At 37.6% G+C, this 26,542-nt stretch overlaps 1 protein-coding gene across 8 annotated transcripts in view; it reads right to left on the bottom strand.

Moving 5' to 3' along the window:
* Nucleotides 1–26,542, bottom strand: part of enah (ENAH actin regulator) — a 156,747-nt gene that overhangs the window by 108,987 nt on the left and 21,218 nt on the right. For 2 of the 8 annotated variants that reach the window (XM_069179719.1, XM_069179730.1), the window contains exon 1: nucleotides 11,437–11,623. The exons of 2 other annotated variants lie outside the window; for them this stretch is intronic. In XM_069179719.1, the coding sequence (XP_069035820.1) occupies nucleotides 11,437–11,531 (95 nt within the window). In that variant the 5' untranslated portion in view covers nucleotides 11,532–11,623. Of the gene's footprint in view, nucleotides 1–11,436; nucleotides 11,624–26,542 lie in introns of those variants that run through there. 4 more of the 8 variants (XM_069179781.1, XM_069179787.1, XM_069179782.1 and 1 more) reach the window with 2 other exon arrangements.

Below are 26,542 nucleotides of genomic sequence, written 5' to 3'. Positions count from 1 at the left end.
ATACAGTACACAAACTTAATGAAACAGGACTGTTGAAGTGTATGCATCATCACTTAACACCTCAAGACAATCAGCTATCATAATGCTTTCAGCAGTCCTTTTCTTCAATAAAATACATCATCCAGTACAATACACAATGCTGATAAAAATCTTTGCATTATTGATTTATTGCAAACTATTACGACTATTAACCATCTGCCATCTGTATTTTGTATTTATATCATGACTAATTTCAGGTTTAAGCATGGGACTCCACCAGCTAGGGATAGCATAATTACTGAAGATGGGAGAGCATCCGAGATCATGACCTCACTCAGAAATGCATCTCCTGATTGTGGGGTTATATTTGGTAGTGCTTAAGTACAGGCCCTTCCAATTATGATTTTACTACTAAAAGCCAGTCTATTTTCAAAAAGTGAAAAGGCAAGTGAGCTGATTTGAACAAGTCACAAGAAAGAAAAAGCAGAATAGAAAACAAAAACTTGATACTGTATATACTAACTAGTACATACACTAAGAACGCTGAAGTGTAAAATTGTAAGGAAAAGTTCTGAAGCACAAATAAGAACTGCTGGTAGAAAGCACAACTTTCACTCAGAAAAAGTCAAGCTTTTACTTGCCATTTTAAATAAAGATTTCTGAAACCCATCATCTCTGATAATGAGATTTATGAACTAATGAGATACAATATTTTTTTTGCCACTCTTCAGAAACAAGGGACATTCCAGGAAAAAACCCTAATCTGAAACCTACGAATGTACTGTAGAGACAGAAATAATCAACAAAGATTCACCAGAATCAAATAACTCTCCATTTTGTATTAAGCTCTTTAACTCGGCAATACTTGAATACTTAGTTATAGACAATGTAATTGCATAACACTTGAATTGTTTATCCACAGAATGGTAAAGTGAAAAAATAAGTTGCCAGTATCTGGATTTTTTATTGAACTAAAATGTATACTGTGAAATTGTGCATTTAAAAAAGTCAAATCTGTAGCAAGGAAAAATAAAATCAGACTGTTTTTGGCTGTTATGTCAGAGTAAAACTTGAATTGAGCTAAACAATGGGGGGGGGGGAGAATACTGGTTTTGCATATCTTAAATGTCATGTAGCAGTTGAAGTTTCACTTCTGACATGGTTTAGGTGGAAAAATATGACGAATACAAGCAACATGCAGACGAGAAGAATTTGCTTTATACTTAACATTCCCAGTATTAATAGTTAAAAATAAAGTATAATTATAGTTTTGTAATTTTTTTCACAAGGTTTAATTAATTGAATGTTATAATTACAGTAACCTAGTACTTGTTTTCTTCACAGAACATCTGTATTTCTTAATAAGAAACTACACCAATATGACCAATAGAGATGTACGAATAACGTGCACAGTGGTAATTACAGAATTCAGTAACATGGATCTGCAGTGGTCTGGGACAGTGACAAAGTGAACACAGTGATTTAAATGTGGTGCAGTACCCTAATGCAGAGTGCCTGTTAAAGTTGTCTGGTTAATGTTTCAAGCTACTGTGCATCTTCAAACATGAAAATGCTATTAGATCAGATGATTTTCAGTATCTATTTTAATATTCTGAAATTATAATTTACGAGTGCTTTAAAACCTACAGTATTTTGTCTTGCACTGGTGCCTACTGTAATGTTTTTCCTACACAATACACAGACGAGGCTGAGCCGAACCTTTTCAACTTCAAGAAAAAAAAAATCAGAATTTAAGCGTCCTGGCCAAATTTCCCATTGGCCCTTACCAATCATGGCCTCCTAATAATCCCCATCTATGAACTGGCTTCATTACTCTGTTCTTCTCCCCACTGAAGTGGTGAAGTACTATACTAGTGCACTATGGCTGCCATCGCATCATCCAGGTGGATGCTGCACATTGGTGGTGGTGGAGGGGAGTTCTCATTACCTGTAAAGTGCTTTGAGTGGAGTGTCCAGAAACACACTACTGTATATGCAGTAAGTGTAAACAATTATTATTATAAACCATGGGGGTGCTGAAATGAAAGGGTTCAAACGTGGTATTAATAGATCATCTCCTGTTTTTGCATCTAAAGACACGGAAACCATTAAAGATAAAGTCCCCATGTTCCAGTCACCTGTCTTAAGTACATTTCCCGCTATGCGCCCATTGCTTGCCGGGAGAGGCTCAGGCTCTGCCGCAACCCTGAACTGGATGAAGCAGTCAGAGAAATGGATGGATGAAAGTTTGGTCGGCGGTCACTTTCACCACGCCTGAAGTTTACAGTAGGAGACTTAATTTACCAACCTTAAAGAATAATTAGGGAAAATGATGACCCATCCAAATTTCTTCTCTTGAAAACTGATATAGATCCCTAAGTTGCTGAAAGAGATGGTTTCCTCAGAAACTGTGCTAACCAAAAGTATCATACACCCAGTCTCCTTATTCACAGGGGATAGGTTTCCAAGCTCGCCGTGGATAAAGTATACGTGCTCGCATAAAGGGCTCTTCTATATCTTCCATCATATACATACTATGGGTATATCCAAGACACTATGAATCAATGCAAATAAATTACAAAACAATGAGAAGTTTTACAAAAAACATCGTAAAGCATGTGTGTACACACTTCCTGAGTGCAGTTATCCTCATGAAACATGAGGATATCAATGGGTAAAGAGGAGAACAACACAAGCAAATAATGAATTGAGCCTTGGAGACAGTCTGGGAAGCTTGAGGCTTCTGAGAATATTTTAGAATGTCTCTCTGGCCAAGTGAGACCAGGAGTAACCTCTGATGAAGGAGCATATATATGGTACTATAACCCTCCCAGCTCCCCATTAGGCTGACTACTTATCAGTTATTTTTAACAAAAGTAAAATAAACTGGACATGATTTTATTACTTTCCTTTGAAAGAAAACTAGATTACATTAGGTTTTGTATGAAGGAACAGCACAGTAGTCCAGTGGTTGGCATTGCTGCCTCACAGCAGTGGGACCCCGAGTTCAATTCCTGGACTGCTATCTGTGTGAAGCTTGTATGTTTTCCCCATGTTCATGTGGGTTTCTTCCAGGTGCTCCAGTTTCCTCCATAAGACGTACTGGGATGTCAACTGGCATCTGGGAAAATTGGCCCTGGTGCGAGTATGTATGCGTCTGTGGTTGTGCCTGTGTGTGCTCTGCGGCGTCCTGTCTATGGTGTATCCCCTGCCTTGTGCCAGTGGCTTACCAGGATAGTCTGCAGCTCTACAGCAACCCTGTATTGGATAAAGCAGTTGGAAAATGGATGGATAACGTTTCATGTAAAAGGTAACCAGGTTAATCTGGCCAACCAGAAACACAAACGGAGTTGAAAACATTTGCAAAGCTACTTACTATCTTTAAACTTTGGGGAAAAAAATGTTTTGTGTCCTTGACTGCCATGTGCAGCATTTTCTCAGCTTTACAATTACATTCGGGATCAAAATTATTTATTGAACACAACACAAAGCTAATAGCATCAGTGTTTTTGAAAGCCTGCATTTGTGCCTTAGGGCTCAGGGACTATTTTAATGTTCAGAAATGGAGACAGGCCTTTAAGTGGCCCTTTTACACAGGCAGGGAAGACTTAAATTCAGTCAAAGGTGCTAGTTGTTGTTTTTTTATTTCAGACAATGTCACTGTAATGTTATTTTGTAATGCTCAGGTCAGTTTGCAAAAGCAGCTTTAGCAATCAAACTATTCAAGGACTAAAAGAACTCTGAAGCAGACAAAACCCTCTGAAGCTCATAAATTGCACCTCCCCCAAAAGATCACCGTCTTAAAAATAACTTGATAGAATTATATTATCCATTATAATTCAATGCGTCAGCGTGCCTGAACTCATGGAGAGCACAAAACAAAATACAGAAAACAGATTTAATATTACTCTTTCATGAAGAAAAGTCTGTCATCATTTATGTTTTACAGCATCATTAAAATCTGACGACCTACACAAACATGCACTATTTAAGCATATTTTATATGCAATGTAGTTATTTCTAGGGTTCCAAAGGCCAGAGATATCCAACTATTAAGGAATATTTTGGAGGCAGCCTCAAGAATTTCACAAATACACATTTCTCGAATGCTAATTATAGAGGCCTGTGAGATTTTTTAATTACCAGCTACAAGCAGCAAATCAAATACCTGGAATGTAAGTAGGTATACAAAGACAACACTTGGTGTCCATCTGAGGAGGAGATCTGATATCTATGATCTGAGGCACACCAGTTCCACCAAAAGTAATGACAAGTGATGCGTCCAAATAAGTAACAATGATCTACTGTAATACCAGACACAGCGTCTGCACTCTCTTAACGGCAAATATTTCCCCGAACACTGAGCACTATTTGCAGACCTACTTAAATTAGCTTAGTAAATCGTGATTAATGTTACCACTAAATGTCTGCGCTGTCAGATCACTAAATCAAACTGGAGGGAGCCACAGAGGCTCAGCTTTAAATGGTGGCTACCACGCCAATATGTGTAAGTGATACCACTACGAACATTATAGCTGTCATGGCCCCAGACAGTGGTAATGGATAGACTCCACATGGAAAATGCACATTCTTTAGGAAGATGACTTTTGCAGAAGTGCAGATCAGTATTTTTCATCCTTTCCATTTCTGAAGCTTAAAGGGAGAATAATGTCTTTCTGATAGTAAACAAGATGGCAACTTTTCTCTGGAATGCAGCTGAGTTTTCTTTTTATGAAGCGAAAAAAATTGAAATGTTCTTGCCCTGTGAGAAGAACAAAATACAGCAACCCAGAGCATTCATTTTCATGTGTCTCAAAAGACTCATCTGGTAGCTGCTCTTTCAGACAGCTGAATCTTGACCAGCTGCATCTCAGGATTGTTCCAAGTGAAATAGCAAAGTTTTGACTATACAGCTAGTTTATCAGGTAAACTTGTTCATACAGTACATGCAGCACTCTGATTGTAACCTGAACTCAACCACTGATTTTTCAGTATAAAACAGATTCAAACCACTTGTTAAATACACTAATAGGAGTGGATGTGGGTTGTGGACATTTTTTTTTACATTATGCTCATTTTCTGTAGGTGTTTGATAATTCCATGATCATACAATTCCAATTAGAAGTCAGGTCCCTTTAATGCTTTATACCTTGGTTTTCCAAATCAAGGTTTTCTCAAACGTCATCTGTGGAGCCATTAAAACACTGACCTTCACTGTATGGGTTAGAGTTATAGTTAACGGTTTTAAATTTCAAGCTACTGCTCCTCACATTACAAAGATTTTGCATCATCTTCACAGTGAAGAGAAAACTGAAACAGTTAACCTTACCTGGTCATATCAATACTCAGCCTGACAGCTTATATCTCACCCCTTCTAAGCAAAAAAAAAAAAGATATAGATGTAAACCAACAGAATGAACCAAACTTATGCAGAGGTGTTAAAACATGTAAGCTGGCACTGGAAGAAACCCGTTTATCAAGTGTAATACTGTTTGAAGGTGCAGCTGTATACAATGTAGCCTCTTGGTTTCTCTGCATTCCTACTAAAAAAATAAATCCCTCTATTAGTCGCGGAGGAGTTTTATCCAAGAACACAGTATGTCTCGATCAATGTTCTTTACTAATGCAAAAACAGAAAGGTAAGAAAAATAAAATACAAAAAACCCTCACAAGTTATATTAAGCCTGCCACTCAGAATAACAAAACTGAAAAGTTTGTCGCTTTGTCTTTTGTTACCTTTGCAAATTTACACCTACTGGACAACAATATGAAATAATTAATTATATCTGTTTAACTTTAAATGGCTGCCCTCAAACAGCAACACACAACTGCTGATACCACAGACAGGATTTCCAGCCATTAATGCTGCTGGTACAAAGACCATCATGGACCCAGAAATTTAAAACTTGGTAAAACTAAATCTTTAGTACTTTGTTTGCAGATAGTTTTATATTGCATTTAATTTCACTTTCACACACAGTAAACTGGTTTTACAGACTTCACTTTGACAAACAAAATCTGCAGAAGGGGAATTTTATCTGTTAAATCAGAAATACTGGAATTTGTCTGCAATAACAGGGAAATGCTCAAATAATAGACCAAGGCATAACAAATACTACAGAAGTTTAAAATTCTGGAATATCAATGGTGCCTTAAAGATGTGGGTCAACTACTTACAGCAAAAAATAAGTCAAAGGATCCAAAATCATATACTGTATATAGTATATATGGTATTTCTCATAAAATAAAGTTTTGGGGATAAAAAATGTCATTTGTGATTTAAGGGATCTTTGGCAATAACTGACATCCTCCTCCTATTAGTCCTGCAAACTGTGGGGTTCCTAAATGGCGAGCACCATACAAAATACACACTATACCAGAAAGTACATCAGAACACTTGAACAGTCCCAAACATTTATGTCATATTGTTTAATAGTTGAATGCTTTTAGCATTAAAGAGCTGAAAACCTAGATGTTGAGCCTTTTCACACCACCACCATGACTCAGCCACAGACTGTTGGCTATGTTAGAGGATTGCATTACTGTGGGAGCAGACAGCAAGTTAAATTCTTTTGAAGCACCTTGTTCTAATTAGCAGGTAGAACAGTGAAAACATGTACTTAGAGTAATTACAAACTAAATATTGTAAATTCACAAACAAGCTATGTTTGAATTTGCCTTTTTCCTCTCAGCATGTTATGCTCTGACTGGCTGGTCTCACCACAGACAGAGCATCTTCCCATTTATATTGAGAAACATTTGACACTTTAAATACTTTTACCCCACAATAGAATGCATAAAACTGTAATGCATGATAACTGCCACGTTTTCATACCAAAACCTTTTGTCTAAGAACTTTAAGAAATATCAAAAGACTTGTACTCTAGTAAGTTTCCAGCAATACATTTCACATAAAAACAGGCTGTATGGAAAGCACTTCTGATTATCTCTTCTTGTGCCATTACTTTTTAAACATCAGTAATACTCAACATTCTTCATAATAAAAAGCATCATGCTCATGGAAGCTCGAACAAAAAGTTAATCTCGTCCAAATTGCTGTAAATTCCCTGTGACTACATAAAGAATCCCTGTACAGTTTACTGGACAAAGGTTGATTAAAAGAGAGGAACCCAGGGAAACGTGCAAATGGATCAAGACCTGGTTAATGGACATGAAACAGCAGAGGCACAGCTTTAATTTGGGTAAATGGAAGCACAAGTGTGCAACGTGGATCCATTTTGGGCCTACTGCTCTTATTGATTTAGATTAATGATTTGGATCGCGAGCTAACTAAATTTGAAGATAAATAATAATGGCTAGGGTACCGCAATGAGTGGGCAGACATATTACGAATTAAATCGGTAAAGGCAAAGTGATCCATACAGTTAGCAGAAATGATCTTATTGACGATTTGAAAAAGGAACATGCACACAAAAAGGATCTGGGTGTTTGTTTCGATACAGACATGAAAGGATAAAAGCAAACAATGCTTGTGTACAGCTAAAGGTGTGGTATTTAAATACACTATAGGAGCACAAGACAATAGTAAAACCATAGAATATTTTGTTCAACTCTGGTCAATATACTACAAAAGAAAAGTTCTAAGAAGAAGATTCTCGGCCACAGAGAACTGTCATATACTGTACAGACAGGTTAAAAGTGCAGTATCTCTTCAATCTTCTAGAAAAATTAAGAGATCAGATTCAAGTATATTATAAAAGGTTTTAGGTTACACGCAATACATGCTAATGCTTACTATTAATAAATAGTAGAATATTAACTTGGGTTGCACTTGAAAATAAAACCCTGATCTCATACCCTTAATTTCCGTTTTAAACTCGGGGAGGCAGGGCTACAAAGTAACATCATGAGCCTTTTTCTGTAGGGGAAATGTCTTGGTAAGGCATTATGACAACTTCAGTTTCCATCTTAACCTTAAGGCCATGTTCATAGAAAAACCATATACAAATATTTGGTCATCCAATTATCGGCTGTGTCTGAAGAACTGCGTTTTTCAATTGAAGTCTATCTTTGTCAGTGTTTGTCAAGTTCTGTTAGTCTGTTCCCTACTACACAACAATTTGGCCAACACTTATTGTAGCAACACAAAGCGCCATTCATTTATATGGATTTTTATTGAAAGGTCTTTAACAGGATGCATCAGCATTGTCTTACCTAGAATGTGTACCTACAACCTTCCTGTTACCTAACCAATTCTGCTGCTCCAAAGGTGACTCGATATCTTTCAACCTCCGATTCCTCATTTTAGTGATGCAGTCAGCAATGTTGTGATCCTTTCAGCACACCCTATCAGTCTAGCATTTCATCATATTCCAACACCCTGAATTTCAAGAAGTTTCATGAAGTGTAGTAAGTTTTAAAGCTAGCATTGCACCCAGGCTTGATGAGGTTGAGCATGGTCATAGAATAAGCCCTTTTAGCTGGATGGACAAATGCCAAGACTTGTTTGTGGGCTGTCAAGATGCTGTCGTTGCTTTCTGGGTTAATCACACAACAGATTTTACATTGCGGTCATAATTAGCACAGAGAATAAAGGTTAGCTTGAGCCTGGTCCTTTTGAAGTCTGATGTTTTCTCTCCTTTGGAAAGCTATGTTCTTTTCAGCATCCATTTCAAAACAAGTCTGTTCTGTCCATACTGAAAATGTTTTCCGGCTTGTTCCCCCTCAATTTTAAGATGTAGTAGCTTATACACTCATCCCTTTATTATACCAGCACAACTGGGTCCAAGATTACAAAAGCAAACCCAAAATCTACAATAAAATATTGTTATTGATCTTTAATTAACAGTAAAACATAGAAGAATTTGCATTCCAAGTGTTCATAACCGGACACAAACCATCTGAGGTACTTTTTCTGATACATTGATACCGATACTGTGGACCTATGAATTGCTATGCAAGTAGAATTTCCCACTTTTTTTATGGCAGTTGTTACATTTAAATGTATTAGGAGCAGTTATGGGGAGAAATACAATTTGCATGATCTCTATAGTATACCAACAATATAAAATGAACTAATCTAAATTTCTTACTAAACAAAAATTTTCAAATGAATTAAATTTGTGTAGACCCATTACTTGCAGACTGTGAGAAAGCATTGAAGATCGTGGGAGAGGTGACATCAGGAGAGAAATGCGCATCAGTTGTGCAGACAGCCAAGAGGAGCAAAAAATGGAAAAGAAGAACAAGCTACACTCTCAGAGCTTATATTAGCAGGGAAAAGTCACTCATCTTACAAAAACAGATATGCGCATTTGCCTTTTTTAGCAAGTACTTGTAAATGCAGTGCTCGTTTAATGAGGGATGAGTGCATATATATTATATATAGTACTGTAATGAAGTATCATGTGTGTACAGTAACTGTCATCATGCTGTGTTGGGAGAGAATGTTGGCTGGCATGGCACACCACAAATATCTAAAACGATGAATCTGCCAAGTGAAAGGATAACATTAGGCAGGTTAAACATACTAAATCTCTTGGGAAAAAATAAGGAAATACGACCAAGATATTCAAAATCTATTAAAAACCCCACAGAGAACCTAAATTACTACTTCAAGACCTAGATGAAACCAGAACAAGGGGAAATTTTGAAATTACTCCAATGCAGACAGAGGATTAAGAATACAAAACAATTAAGAATAATATGGATGCATGACAAAAAAATCGCCAGGGCTCTTGAAGAATCAGCTTTGTTGAATCTCTCCAAGTAAACCTAAGGAAACTTTTAAACCCACCATGCAAGTTCACAGTCTGTCTTTAAATCTGGTTCTGGTATCTTATTACAACTTGGAGGCCTGCTTGAACCCAGTTATTTTGTACATCTGTTAAAATAATGTGATATATTCATGAAGCATTTCCTGCTACATAACTTTCCAGAAAGGGGTAAAAAGTCCTTGTGTGACAAAATCTGAGACTCCTTAACCAGCATGCTTCCACATTTATGTGACGACTGACAACCTCATTAAGTATTTTTAAGAGAAAAATAAATGTTAATATAGCATTACTATAAATTATATAGTCCTGTGTTCAGTTAGTCTGCCAACAAACAGTACAAGGCAGGAATTGTCTATACATTTCTTGATGCATTAATCAGAAATTGTGGCAGTGCAAGTTTCTAGTACACATCTTGAACCTATTTTCCCTTCAGAACCCATCTTCCATTCCAACAGCAGCACAACAAAAATTTGAGAAAGAAAGCAAGCCTTATTGCTATCTCTGTCCTGAAAAGAATGTACAGCTGGCTGTATCCGGCAAATTCCTAGAGATGGCTCTCTGAGTAAACAGAATTTCAGCTTACTTCACTGGGCTATAGAAACTTATTACTATAATACAGAAACTCAAGTATGCCACAGTTCCCCAAGTATCAAGTGCATCATATCCAAGTGTACCCTAACAATCTTAGGGTACAGTGTTGTAGTGCAAGAGAAATAAGTCATCCAATTCAAATGGCAGCTCCCAAGCAAAGACTGAAAACAGTGATAAGTGTGGTGTTTTTATGTTTGTTTATGATTTAAACACAGCAGCCTGAGAAAAGTTTAAAACCTTAACAGAGATGTGCTGACAAAAACAGTTCTCCAGTTTCAAAAGCAGATAAAGGGAAGGTTATTGTTTGCACATGGATCTTGACAATCTATGTAAAACCTACTAGCAGAACAGCTAAATATGCGCATATAAAAAAAGATGCTGATGAAAAAGCAAAAACTACCTCTACTTTGGGAAGACAGCACAAAACTGGTTTTTCAGAACCATACTATCCACTTAAAAGTGGCTATAAGAATGAAGTACACAGAACTGTGGATCAAGTTCCATTAATTTTCAAAGCCTGGGGAGGCCACAGATTAGTGGGGCAGAAATAAACACCATATATTCACTAGAATAAATTAAAAAAATGATCCGGCATCACACCACTTTCTGCGACCTCCCATCTTTGTGCACGGTGGGATTTAACAGAAGATAAACAAACAGGCTTCACCGACACTGTGCTCCCATACTTCATATACTGTACACATTTTGGTTTTTCTTCCACGAAAAACTCCAGCAATTGGCGGATTTCTAAAGATGAAGAGACAAAAATGAAAGTGATGTGGTTCGTATAAATATAACCACTGCCAAACCAAGAAGAGGGTCTAATTCTACATCAGCCTATTAATGGATTAGTGCAGCACTGGCCTGTGATAGCAGGCTAGTCATGAGTTATTTAAGTCCCACTTCAAATCTGATCACAGCTCATATGCTGTATCCAGTATGTTATCCGAGCACCTACTGTAGGTACAGTCCTACCGAACAAAACATTAAGGAAACATGACGGAAATATAACCAACCACATGACACTAAAATACTACACATATACAAGAGATTACTTTCCCCATCTCATTCCCCTTGTCAACAATAGCACCATATGGAGATATGACATCATTTCAATGAAAAAACTTACACAGCAATAGACATCTCAGTCATGAGGAGAGTGGGCGTGTCCAGCACTTTTACAGCCACTTGGTCCTGAGTATTCACCACATTAAGGAACCTCATGGTTAGAGTCTTTCTTCCTCGCTCGACTGAACCCAGCCTCAGACTGAAGCTCCTCTCCTGCCCATCTGGCCAGCAAAGAGAACCCCTCCTTCTGCGCTAATTCTGTAGGGATGGGCAGCCCTTAAAGAATGTCCCTGCTCCCTAGAATAAACTTGCTGACTGAAGAGAGCCGTGTGTATTTAATTTTCCAGCTAAAGCCTTCCTCCCCCACAAACACCATCTTTTCAGACGGGGAGCCACAGAGCCCTTACACTGCTGAGGATGTTTTCTCTGTTCTCTAAAAAAGCCATACTGCCAGATTCCAAGAGAAACAAAGCAGAGTCAGAGATTGAAAAAATAACAGTCAAATGTGACACTTTAAAAGGTATATTCCATGCTGAAAAAAAGAAGAAAGAAAACACGTTTCGCCGTGGGGCCTCCTTCAGGTGTGTGGCCCCACACCGAAACGTTGTGTTTTCTTTCTTCTTTTTTTCAGCATGGAATAAACCTATTACTTTTTCCTTTGCAGCCTACGCATGCTGATGCAGCTACCCACCTGAACTCCTTTAAAAGGTATGCATGAAATAACGTAAAGCTAATCTTAATATATTAATAAATATTAATCCTAATACTTCTGTGAATATAGGTGCTACTCCCTTAATTGCAGTGCATCAACGAAACGATGTGTGGTTGCTGCCAAGCCCACTGTATTTCTTGTACTTTCCTAGTAAATGCCCAGTGGTCCTGATGATAGAGAGAGCCCAAGAGCACACAAAAAAAAACAATGGTTCACATTTTTCTCAATGAAAAATGCCTTACGAGTAAACAGGAAGATAATTACTGTAGCCAGGCTATAATTACTGCATTACAAAAAGAAAACATATATAACCAACCATAGAAAACAAAGAAAACAAAAATTAAAACACTTCACAGCAAAACGGCAAATGCAAAGGACAGTCTGCATCTCATTCCAACATTCAGACGTCCTTCAGCGTTAGACTCCTTAATTATTTATTCTTTTTCATTATTTATCACACCACCTTGTCACACTTATACTTTCAAGTTGCGGAAGAACAGATGGACATTGATTTTCTGGAAGGGTCGCTGCTGGGCTCAAGACCCTGAATTCCATGTTCACAAGCTGACGATATTTAACCATTCAATAAAGCGTTATCTGCCATGCAAGATGTGCAGACAGGAGGCTGTCAAAGTGAGCTGTGATGGGAAGCAGCTGCAAGGGCACTGCTGCTTTGACTTGTGGTTGTTCCAAGGCCAGTGTGGCATAATGCTGCTATAAAAGGAAAGTACAGAATCCAGAACACACAGAAATATACTGGATGGAGAAAGTAAATGCAACAGTGCTGAACTCCAGAAAGAAAACCCCTGTAATAAAAAGCCAGGCATTCCCACTACTCTTCATTCGTTCATTCACTAGGAACGTCGTACTAATTTGCTTGATTTCTGAGTGGTTTGTTATTTTGTCCAAATTGAAATCAGTTTTAACTTCTATTATGCCCATCCTTTAGAAACACAGGGCATTTTACTTTACTTCCTAGTCGAGAGTCAGCACAACTTTGATGAAGCAGCAGTAAAGGCAGGGGAGAAAATTAATATCAGAGCCACACAAAAACTGACAATCCACTTTCACCAACACAAAAAGCCAAAATCCCAAAACAAACTGGATTTGTACCCTGAAATGCGTTTTTTTTTCTCTGAACGGCTCATATTTTCCTTCTAGAAATATAAAACAAGAAAAGAGAGATTTCTAAAATAACCACTGTCATTAAAATAGGTTTCCCGGAATGTACATTATGTGTTTTAAGGACAATATGTACTAATTAGAAACTCAAAATCCTTAACCCTTTGAGATACACCACAAAGTTTATATTTTATGACAATCTGTAAAATACTACAGTATATTAAACAAGCAGCAATTATTTTTGAGTCTTTCTTAGTACTGGGGCATACCTGTTTTTTCTACAGTAGGTTATACAGCCATTTACTATCTCCTATAAATTTGTGGGGTTTTTTTGTTCTATAAAGCAGTTTGAAAAGCCACTTTCAAAGACACTATAAAATAAATAAAAGGTTTATATTTAAAAAAACATGGCCACACTGCCAGCAAAACGCAGAACAAGTCCTTGGCTACTTACACTTAAGCTTGTACCGATGACGTTATCCTGAACTGACTGGTGCAGAAAGTGCTTGGTGATGTATTTCCAATCTGCCTGGAGTCATACATTAAGCCTAATTTTTTTTTTTGCCTTGACATAGAAATGCTGGTGGGACAGATTTGATCGCAGAAAGGATTTTGTGGGGAAAAGCACTACCAGACAGATGGGAAGAGTACACCACGTCTGTCACCACTGGCCACCCCCACCTGCCACTCCATCTCAACAGCCATGACCACACAGCAAAACCATAAGGAAACACTGTATTGATTTAAATGCACCCAGGCCAAGAAACAAGGTTAGTATACATAGTAAACCTTACAAGCATTCAACACCTAATGCTTTCCTTCTGCTGGGCCTCTTTAAGCTCTGTATTCTTAATTAATGTAAAATTATTTATTTAAAATAATCATTACATATACCACAGGCTCACCCTAGTCTAAAACTAGTTCGCCTCAATAGAGAAGGCCCAGTAATTCCCACATACAGTAGGATTCTTTTCTCCATCTAAAAGAAAGTCTTAAACAACCTTATACAGTATGGAACCTTAGAATTTAGCATTGTACTGTAAGACAGCACTAGGATTTAAGGTAAAATCAATCAGGTTCCACCTTCAAAAACATTTTAATCAGAAATTTGATTTGGCCTTTAATGCTTAACTATTGGGAAAAGCTTAAAGTTTGTGTAAAGCTTTTTAAAAATATAATTCTTTTAGTACAATCTTCATTGCTAGTAACATGTACAGAGTGTCTTTGTATTTACTAATTGCAAATAAACAGGAATAGGAATAAAATTTAGCAGTAAAGGGTGTTGTTAATATTAAGTAAAAAGGGTTATGTACTTTAACAAAACATTCCTAACTTTTCCTCTTAAAAACAACCCAGATTTATATAGTACTGAATGAAGGTGTTGATCTGACACCCCTAATTTGCCCTGTGCTCTATATAAACCAGTCTTGGTAGTGTCAAATGCTTCAAATGCCTTTTGTGCCTTAAGTGAAAGAAACTCTGTAGATGTCTAACTTAACTGGCCATGTGAGATTCCAACACCAGCCCCCATAGGTCCTTTTTTATGTACGAGTAGATCTGATACATAAGAAAAGCAACATTCTGCCAGTACCGTGGGCAATAACCAAGAGCATGCCGGTCAATAAATTATCTTGGCAGGTAAAAAACATCTCGGCAGATTCAAATATTCTGAGTAACTGCCAAAATGTCCTCTTTTCCCATCATTAAAAAAAGCTTTCTGATATGCAATATGCTTTCTTTGAACAGACTACCTCCTGGCCATCACCAAATACATCTAAATAGCCTCAAAGAAAGGTCCACAAGGAACTTTTTTCACTGCACTTTTTTTTTCCTTTTTTTAGTGCAAAAAGCGTACTGGAAGGTTTAGTACGTGTTTGAGTTCTGGTCTATGTGAATAATTTAAAAAGAACAAAGTCCTATTTTCTCCTCCAACGGTATTTATCGTTTGTCACAGAATGAAAAGGGAAAACTTAAGCAAAGTTGGTCCAAGTTGGTGCAAGAGATGCACTGAAATGTACATGAATCTGAACAGCAGCTTTCAGGATATCGGTACAGGAACCACTTTTACATTAAACACCACTCAATTTAATGATCTCACACTTAGAACAAGGTTCTAACTGCAGCCCGCAGAGGTTTCATTTTGGCACAATATAAGAACAAAAGTATTACATTACCAGTTTGTGAAAAATTCTCTATACCATTCTCGCTCGTGGTAGAAAGGAGTACCAAACGGCCAACGTTCATGGCCAAAATGAGAGGGCATATTTTCTGGAAGCATGCATGAATAGGAACAGAAGCCATTTTAATATTTCAGTATTGTCAGCTTGAAACAGACTTGCAGGGAATCAAGATACTGAAAATGCCAAGCTATCATCAAAAAAAGATTAGCCCACACTGCCACTATACAGATGCAATATTAGCATGAGCCTTATTATATTATATTAATTAAGCAACACTCAAGGCTGCAAACTCCAATTTCTCGCACACAGGCAAGAGGAAATGCAATATGGTCTGAAATGGTATAACCCTGCATCACTGGACACTTCATGTCTATAGAGCTCTGGATCTCAACCAAGTTTGTGAAACTCCGAGATAAAATCATACACAACAGTTCTTCTCTGAAAAACACTTAAATCTATGTTGTATTTGGTGACTGGTAGTTCTGCTGTTAACATCTTAGAAATGGCAACAACATGACTTAGAATTTCAAACTGTATGTTCATTCTTTACACAGTAGGTCCCTACCAGAAAAGATTTACTGGAACGTTTTACAAGCCATGCTTTAATGGATGTATTCTTAGTCAGGCAAAAATTGCTGAGGTTTTGATTGGAATGCAGAGCGACGTTGCCATCAAGTTCTTCATCAACCAAATGAATGTGCACGTGCTCATGTACCAAAGTTGCCTAATTACAGAACTTCAAACACCTTTCTGGAAAACATATGAGGTTGACAGCAGTCACCCACTGGAACAACAGTCTGCCAATCTCCTCGTCTCGGGATAGAACATCCTTTCCAAGGCATTCATCAAGAGACATTTGAGTGACAGTTGTGCATAACCCTTCCCACTCAATAGCAAACAATGCACAAGGTAATGATATCTGAGAGCTACCACCTGTGTGTTTGAGGCTTCTTCAATGGAGGTCAATGCTGATTAGCATCTGCTGCATCATCAAGTTTCATTTATATTAATGAAACAGATTTTATCCTGTATTTCAGTATCACCCTACTGTCCACAAAACCACATGGTTAAAATACCGAAACGGTCAGTGTTAACAAAATTTTATATTTTTGGTCTATTGAAGTCTAACTTTAAATTCCCAATACTCAAATCTTTACTCTCAACACCAGCAACGACACCAGTATATACAGTATTGTTCTGCTGCTCAACCTTTGCAAGCCGACTGGCACCAGAGAAAACCAACAGAGCCTTTATTTTCTCCCAAATCCAAGGAGCCAGAAACACCAGGATGCCAAATGCTTCCTACATCAATCTGCTTAGCCACCAGATTCTGTCGACAAGCTGGACATAGTGCACTGCAACGCTCGGATGATAATCCGTAAATCTTTTAATATCATGTCTGAACAGTTCAACAGCACTACTGATTTTTTAACAGATTTATTCAGACCACAGAGAGGACTCTCATGCACCATAGAACAACAAGGCGTTTCATGGAAACGTTTATTCCACATTCACATGGAACACAAGCGTTTATAAAAACAATTAACACTGAAAGTCTACATTGCCCACTCCTCAGTTTCTTCTGTTGAACTGTGCTCAGGCAACACTCAATCTCTGGTATACAAAGTAACATGAAGCACAAGCCTTTATTTCTGCCTCTTAAAGCACCACATTGCTCAAGGGCCACAGAAAACCTCAACTAACTTTACAGTTATTAAAACTGTCATTTTACAGCAACAGTATTGCAGGTTACACAGCAATTAAGAATGACGAGCACACTCAAAAACAGTAGGTAGACCCTCTGTGCCCGATTTTTCCAAAACACTTAACTGCGACAGAACTAAATGAGGTTGGCAGATATCACAATAAGTAGTGAAATACTTCAGACATTCAATGTTCAAGATAAATGCCCAAAACAAAGTTATAAAAAAGTCTCTATAGTAAATAGAAACCAGGCGGTTTCAAGCAGACAGTGCAGCATTTGAAAGCAATAGACCAGACAGATTGACTGGAAACATGACCCCAATAAAACTACAATACCAGTTTACATTAATTAAATTTGGCAACTTTTTTGTTTTGTAAATAGTCTATCCCTAAACAGGGTCGAGAACAATTTCCACTATTCCTCAAATTTTATACAATAATGTATACATTTCAGTGACAGTTTAAATTTCTTTAATTTCTAGTTTGAACTAAAGTGTTTAGACTATGCTATGTATACTATGTATATATCACAAATTACCACTACTTGTGGTGCATGTTCTCAGAAGAATGTGGTTATACACATTTTGGATATTGATTACATGTCTCTGTCTTTTCATTAACAAACAGACTACACTCAAGTGACCGACTTGCATAAGCACTAAATCACCACATTAGTAATAGAGCTGTTTGTGCATAGGTGATGAGATTTTTACCAGCTGAACACCAAGCCTGATGAAAAATCAATTTATCAAGAAAACCACACCCTCATGCCCGCAAAATCTTGGTTACTCAATGAATTCATCGGAGAGGGATCAGCCAGAAGTGGAACCAAGACTACTTTAACAAAAAATGTTTCGTGTAGACTACCCTGATGGACCATGTATAGCAAAGTAGCACAAAAAAAACGCCAGTAACACTTAATAGCCAATAACAAACACATCAAATGTGAGTTCCAAGTGGACAGGTGTCATCTAGTCAGTACTACAAAGTATGACTCGTGATTGGTATATGGATTACCAGTAGCATAACATGTCTGATCCCATATACTGTACAGTACTTTGTGCCAAATGTGCCATGAGCTGAAGTTCACGGGGTTGTTAAGAAGAAAAATCATAGCTGTGATTATGGAAGTTCACTGGGACCTAGATGAGAATGAAATTATGCCACTGTTGCCCAACTCCAGACTTGAGCCCCATTGAACATTTGCAGGATGCACTGTGTTAAATGCAGTACTCTTAGTGAGGGATATAACTCTCCTCCAGCTGGCACTGAACCTCTGCTACAGGGCTGTGGTGCCTGTGTGATGCATTAAAAGACAACTGGCTCAAAGGCATCTGCCTACTGTTTCTTATTCTCCCCATGTGTGGTCACTTGGTTTGTAGCTGTGAGCTGAGACAGAAAAACACTATCAGTTATTCCAAAAAACCAGCACATGAGCATAATAAAAATAACAGACCATTCTATTTTCTAAAAAGAATTTCAGTTTACTTAGAATAAAATGCCATGGGAATGAAATGCTAAAGCATTAAAATAAGTCAAATGTAATTATCCAACTAGAAGAATGAGTATGTGTTTTGGGGGTTTTGAAGAGCTGTTCTCTAAAGGAGTTGATTATTGAAGCTCTTTTCCTTTGCTCTTCCTAAGATTAGCCAAATCCCGAGTCATCTGTGGAGAATGCTGCTGTTATACTTAGGTAATAAAGCTTAGGACGGACGCAAATGTAAAGGAATGGTACTACAAGTGACTAACTTGGACTAGCATGTTAATGTCTTCACCGCAGTATCTGTGGATACCAAACTTGGGAACCCCTTTGCGATGATTCACACACTACAGGATTTTAACCCTTATAGGGAGCTCAATGCTTTTTATTCTGAAATTCCTCACTGACAGATACTCCTAGTCTCTACATTCTAAATAGAACACAGAAATACCAAACAAGTCAAAATAATTCTATCACCATGTATCCATAGCTTACCCCAACTATTAATCATTATATACAAAGATATAAATCAGGTTTTCCTGTTACAAACGTGTTATACACATACAAGTTTGATGAAACTGAATAGCAAGCTGGCTCTCCAGTTTCCATTTTCTATTTGAAAAATGTGTCAATGTGCACAGTGGAAAATAACAACAGTAAGTTGCTTGTCTTTTGCATAGAGTAAAGAAGTATGGGTATGACTTTGTAATGAAATATAATTTAGTATTATATAAAATGCCAGAAAACATGCCAGCTTTGAGGATTCGCTGCCTCACTTGAATGATATGTGCAATCACAACAACCGAACAACCCCTGGGAGATCTGCAGATGTTAACAGTCAAACATGAGCATCAGTACAGCAGTTAGTCAGAAGCTTTTCTTCTTGATCTACCGTGGTTGTCTGTCGTGTCCACACAACAGAAGGATGAAGCTTGTACATCTCCTCTACCTGGAGGGACTAATTGGATTTTTGCATAAGTGCCAAAAATTAACAGTTAGTATTGAGGATATTTACTATAGCTACTGCATGACAGAACTACTGTACATAACAGCCGTACCCTATAACATGAACAAGCTTATATCAAAACAATGGTGTTTACCTGGCTAACGCTCTTAAATGCAAGGAACAGAAAACCACCAAAAAAAGTTTAGGGTCTTGCTCTTTGATCTGCTAGTTCAGTGAGTCTGCTGCCACTTTCTATTAAAAAATTCACTGGGGCACAGAGAAACAGGGTGTGCTTCTGAAAGGCTCCAGAGTTGTGCAGCATTGCGAACAGCGCTTAAAACCATTTATATTTGCCCTTGACTACCGTAGAAACTGACTGGTCCACGTGTGGCGAAAACTAAGCATTAGGGATGACAAGTTCCTTGCCGTTTGTGTTGTTAAAAACACAAATGGCATTTCTGCACAGTGTTCTCCTCGTCCTCCCCCAGCAATATTCCTGTGTTTTAATTAAGCTTAGCTTTCAATTCGTGTAAGCTATTCTTTTGTGCTGTGCAGAAATTCCCCCAGAAAGCAAGACGAGTGAGAGAGAGGGGGGAGAAAAAAAGGGAAATTCTTTACATTTTCAAACAAGGCTGGAAGGCTGCCATGAGAATCCTCTCGAGGGCTTTTCACCAGGCAGCCAGCATGAACCTTGCCTTGTTAAAATTCTGACAGGGCTACCAAGATGGGGGCCCTCACTCCAGCACAAACATTTTAGCCTACTGTCAGATTACCAGCAGTCCTTGTGCCCTTCGTATCACAGTCAGCAGGAAACTATACTCAAGAACAAACTCAAAACAAATGACAAAGTAATGAAGCCCCAAAAAATGGTGTTATTTTTGGTCCATCTTTTTTAATCTACTTTAAGCCTTTGTTCTATCAATTCCTTAATTTCAATGAGCAAAAGCAGGTCAAGTAAGCGACTAACTGGTTAAAACGCAAGACTGTGCCAAGGGGGCACAAAGCATATACCCATCTTGAGGTCAACATCCCAGTATGTTGCACATATATGCAGTGCTCCCATAAATACAACAAAGATAAGGGTTGCCCAATTAAAAAGAAGCTAGTTATATATTCATTGATGACTTAGTGTAGAGCAGTGCAAGTGTTCCTGAATGTTTGTGTGGGAATACAAAAAGCCTTGAAGGAACATTCAAGATGTCCACACGGAAAAGAACTGAGCCTGTCAACCAGTTTTTCTCTGAGAAAAAAGTACTGTGTCCATACCTTTAGGAACATGCCACTGTGTTAAACAGGTGAGCTTAAGTCCAATGGTCACTAGTCATATATGCCATTTCAAAGTTTACTTTCATGACCCACAGTTGCCCTGCTCAAGCTAGGGTCATTAACTTCTCAAATTGTAAGTTCACATCTTTGGGAACAGGTCCATCAATGGCCACAATGCAATCATCACATCATCTCCAAAAACCACGTGTGGAGGTAAGGAGAACCAGCTCAGTCCATCCCTTCCATTCTACTGTAAGTCTTTGTTCTACCAATTATTTAGTTTCAGCGAGCTAAAGCAGGTCAATTAAGTGGAAAAAAAACACCATCCTGTAACTCTATAAACCTTACACAATACCACATAGTGCTAGTAATTCAATGGCACAACATCACAAAAAGGTTGCATATAGCTGATACAGAGCAACTGAGGGTGAGGATAATATAGGAAGGTAAACATTCAATTCTCTTGAGCTATAAATATGCTGGCATACATGAAGCATCTCTGCTTATACTACGTAAATTAATGAAATAATGATGAAAAGTTGTAATTGTCTCCATTTAGAAACATTATGACTAAGGTAGTAGCAGTATTTTTTACCATATACGTTTCTTTTATACAGTATGTAGAACCTCTATTGTAAAAAAAATAAGCAGTGTTCAGCAATCTCTTTAAAAAAATATTTTTATCTTTATCATCAGGGGTGAAAGTTAGCTGCAGCCCACCTGCTATTTAGTGTGACAGCAAACAGCTGTCCCTTTGGCAGAAGTCAGCAGCACATTAACCTGATGAAGAATTAAACTAACACATTTTAAAGTGTGAATTAGCCAGCATATTCAACTCCAGTATCTCTATGAATAAGAACATTTAACACTGAATTAAGAAGAACATCTATTGTTAGAACAATTCTAAAACATTTTCCTAAATATCTTTAGTGCATTCTTGTTCCACTATGTAAATTTGCAACTTGAAGAACTGGGACAGAAAGATACAGTAGTATTGCCATGGCCCTTGCATGCTTTAATTTTTCTATTTCTTATAAATAAGATTCTGTAAATCATAGTTTACAGCCTCCTAACAAGACAGGGAGAGAAACTAATTTCAGGTAACTATGGAAACCTGAATTTAACTAAAAAGTCTGCCTAAAGTTTGGTAAACTGCTTGTCAGGAAAGTGAACATGATGTCCAACATTATTGGTCCTAAACTTCATTTAGTATTGCTATTTTGTACCCTCTCATTCGCATGCTTTGACTAGTTTACTCACCACTGTGCCCTCAAAGCTTTATCTTGGGTTTTACTCCTAGCTTTTTCTTTCCATCTGTTTGATTCTGACAAAAAGTCAACAACTAAAACCTGTTAAGTAACAATCAATCGAATGCTTTTTGGATAAGGCATTTGTTTCTCAACTGGAGGCTCAGAACAATCACAACAATCTGAATGAAATGTCCATTTTGCTTAGTAAACGAGATATAATAGCACCAATGTTTAATACTGCTGGTGCTATGTTATATTACATAGGTCTACTATCTAACAACATATACAATTGTTAAAGGATTTTGTAAGCATTACTCCATGGTGGATAATACCCATCTTACAAAGCTTCACAGATATACTGTACATTCCATAAAAATGCAATTGCTGATGGTAAACCTGATATCACCCAATAGCCATGTACATGAAATAAAATCAATGTTTCTTTATGTGACCCAATCACAATTCAAAAAGATAAAAATGCACAGGGATTGTATCGGGAATGTCAAACTTTAGACATACAGTAAATACTGCAAATGCTTGTGGAAGGGAAATTTTTGAGGCAAGAGCAGGAGCCAGTTTTTACAGCCAATATACATATAATTGCACTCTAAACATGGCAGGGGATAACCAATTTCACAATGTACAGGGATCTGGAAATTATGAGTCTCACAGGAATACATCTGTTTGAAAAGGAAAGGTTTTAATTTAGTTGTAATATAAGCAGTTTGTCACTAACAATCAATGACAATTTTAAATTAATTCTATTGAACAGAATTTAGAACACCCTATCAAAGTATATAACTTATATAAAATTTCTTTCACTAGTTTAAAATTACACAACATATGAAAAGGTAGAAATGAGAGGCAATTAGATACATCTAGCCCTAATCTTTAAGTACATTTGTTTCAAATACATTACTGATGTTGTTAATTTAGTGCTGTTTACCATCAAAATGCAACAGTGCCTTTGCATCCATATTATGCTTGTTTGGGAGTGACTTTGTACCTGCTCATTCCCAATGCTAATATAATTAAATAAAAAATAGCCTAATCATATATACTGTACATTAGGCCGGCACTGGTCCTGAAAATGTATCAAAAAGGTGTCTTAATTAGTTTGGCCCCGGGTTGCCCTTTCATTTTGGAAGCATGTACATGTGAGAAAAAGCAGACCCAAAGCAGCCCAGCTTTTTCTTAAAGGAGAATGAGAGGCTAGATTACTGTATATCGGTATTATCATTCTTTTTTTCGTGAAGCTTGATTCTTTGCACACTTAAAGGCATTTTTCTCCCTAACAGACCCATCCAAAGGATAGCTTGTGATAAAGGAAATGACACTGTTAAACTGTTCAGTCTTAAATCAGCGCTACACAAACATAGGCATGTACTGTACGTACGAGTCTGAAATTAGGCAACATTCTAATAAAGGAATAGTTCTAGTGCAGCTCCTGCCACATTTCCAAATAATACAAGAATTAGTGTTGTAATCATACATGAATGATAGTCCACACTTGCTGCAACAATGGAATGAAAACCTCTTTGTATCATGAAGAACAAGAGTGCCATTGTTGACATGAGAACAGGTGTGGTTCTGGTGAAGCCCCATAGCACATCACAGCACTCCTGGCCAAAGAAAAAAAAGTTTAAAACTTTGGTCCCAGGAAACCGCAACATGACCCTGTGCAGTGGAATAGTAAAAATACAGACTCCACATGGTGCAGCTGTTCCTGGGGACAGATGGGAAAACAACACCACCTGCTCTAGTTGCCCTCAAGCAAGGCGACATCTTGACTCAGGGGAAAGGCATTAAGGCTTTCTGGGGTCTTTCAAAAGCAGAAGGAAAAACACTTTGGTCATGACATAAATAAACAGGATTACATGCTGACAAACATTTAGTCTGGCTTCAACCCTAAATCAAGCGGCTAACCTAAGATACAAGCCTTGACAACAGCAACTTCATTTTTTCTAACAGAATACAGAAAAGATCAGATCTTTGCTTAGTTTTTCTGGAGTCGCAGGATATTTCCAAGGGGTGACAACCAAATTAACAACTGTCAACAAAATGGTCAAACATCAGAATTGTAGATTGCTTTTCCAGGACTACAAACAAAATTCAGACCTTTTGTTTTCTAAGCCTGGCATCCTGGCCAAATTTCCCCCTGGCCTTCACCAATCATGGCCTCCTAATAATCCCCATCTATAAAACGGCTTCATTACTCTGTTCTCCTCCCCAATAATAGCTGATGTGTGGTGAGCGTTCTGGCGCACTATGGTTGCCGTTGCATGATCCAGGTGGATGCTACACATTGGTGGTGGTGGAGGGGAGTCCCCATTACCTGTAAAGCGCTTTGAGTGGACTGTCCAGAAAAGTGCTATATTAGTGTAAGCAATTATTATTATTAAGCCATTAACATGTTACTTGGTAAAATGTCAGTAAAGGACATTTCTAAATAATCACAGGAAAGGAAAATAACTTTCCTTTAGTGTGTATGATACTTTTATAATAATATTAGACAATGCAATTATAATGCACGGTAAAGCCTGTTTAAAGAAAATTGAAATATATTACGGACACAGAATATTAGTCAAATCTACCCCCTTTTTTACTGAAGGGTTACAGCACAAAAACACTGCACAACAGTCTGATTCATTTCAGGTTTCGTGAGCTGCAAGCACATATCAGGACCTTGAAAAATTTGCTTAATCAATTTTAAACCTTTTGCACCACACTTTGTGTAATACTCACATCTGTATATAGTATTTAAGAGTGTTGCTCATTTCTTTCATTTATACCATTTGGACTCGAAGCCTAAGAGGGATCAAAATGCTATATAAGAAGAGTCTTATCAGTTTCTATGCATTCTCACGACTCCTACACTGTCTTCAAAAACCATAATACTAAAATTCTAAGCTTTTATCATCATTTGATGTGCAGCCATGGAAAAGGAGACATTCCTATCAACAGCTACAGCATCTTGAAAGCCACTTTTATAAATTTTAATGAGCAACTAGGTTTCTAATTTGCAATACCTTTGTACAGCAGTATTCATCCTAAAGAATCTCAAAGCTCTTTAAATATAGGAGGAGAACCAACTACCACATCAGTCGTGGATGTGCTGTGCAGGAGCCATTATGTCCTAACAGCCTCATTACACAGTAGAGCTGGAGGAGACATGAGGGAGGCTATATTGTGCAAGTCCAGAGTTTACTTTAGCCAGGAAACCAAGGACAGCACTTACAAACCATGGCATTTTAAATTCCTCTCAGTCAGAACCAAACAGTTTAAATAGTGTGCACTGTAAAACATTCAGAAGAATATTAGATACTTAGGCCCCAAGCACAAAGTCTAGTATTTTTATCAAGCCTGACTCCCTCAGTGAAGAAAAACACCCAAAACAGGAAATATATTATGGAAAGCTCTTTCCAAGGAGCTCCTTATATAATAAAGCTGCAAACTTATATTCAACACAATTACACAACAAACAGGAAAATTGAGTTATTCTTCCATGTAACACCCTCTGGGCAATGTACAGTGCCAATTACCGTACAATGACGTATTCAAAGTCATTGCATTAACCAGCTGAAACATCCTGGGGCTCTTGCATTACACAGTAATGTTAGTGATCACAGTAGCATAGCACAGAATGAATCCAAACTAATATAAGTCATTTGAAGGCATGGTAGATGTTTCTTTTTGGCATGTGGACTGTATCATGCAACATCGTATTAAATAATACTGAATGAAATCAGATCTGGCAACATTCTTCTAAACGATAATTACAAACCATCCAGGTAATAACTTTAACATTTACAATAATTCAACACCTTAGAGACGGTAGGTAAGAACGGCCTAAGAGGCTAATTGATTGTTAAGTTCATTCACTTAGTTATTTCTTAGGCACTGCAAACCAACATAAGTAGTAACCAGAAAATTCCGAGACCCTATGAAGGAAAAGAATACATCTAAAGATCACTCAATGGAATACTACATAGTACACAAAATGCAGTGATATTATTTCACAGTGACGGTGTTACAGTATCATGTGCATGTGCCCTTGCATCACAGAGCTGGACAGCACAGAAGACCGTGAGACTCCAATTTCAAAGCCTGCGCAACCCATTGCACAATCCTGTCTAGTTGATAAGTTCATTTAAACTGCTGGGAAAAGCAAGCAACAAGAACAGACTTAAACAGGCTTCTCTGCATGCAGAAGTGCCTGGACTGGGGTTCTTCTAACCTCTGCTTCTTTCACTGCTGCTTAAAAGACATGTCATACAAAACTACTCCAAGCACAGGATAAATCTTCAGCAAAAGTTCCAGCGGTACCACTTAGACATGATTTACAATAAAGTGCAAGCCTGTGATTAGGTTTATCCATTTCAGAATGCAGTTAATTGTTCCTCTGCCCTTGTGACCCCTCATGTAGAATTAAACGGAATAATGCCCCTCATGTTTGCTACATCACAGGGATTAAGGGATAGCCCAGAATTACAAGCCAAATGATAAA

Source organism: Lepisosteus oculatus, chromosome 2 (genome assembly GCF_040954835.1).
Source record: "Lepisosteus oculatus isolate fLepOcu1 chromosome 2, fLepOcu1.hap2, whole genome shotgun sequence".
Classification (NCBI taxonomy): domain Eukaryota; kingdom Metazoa; phylum Chordata; class Actinopteri; order Semionotiformes; family Lepisosteidae; genus Lepisosteus; species Lepisosteus oculatus.
This window is presented reverse-complemented; position numbering and strand designations above follow the sequence as displayed.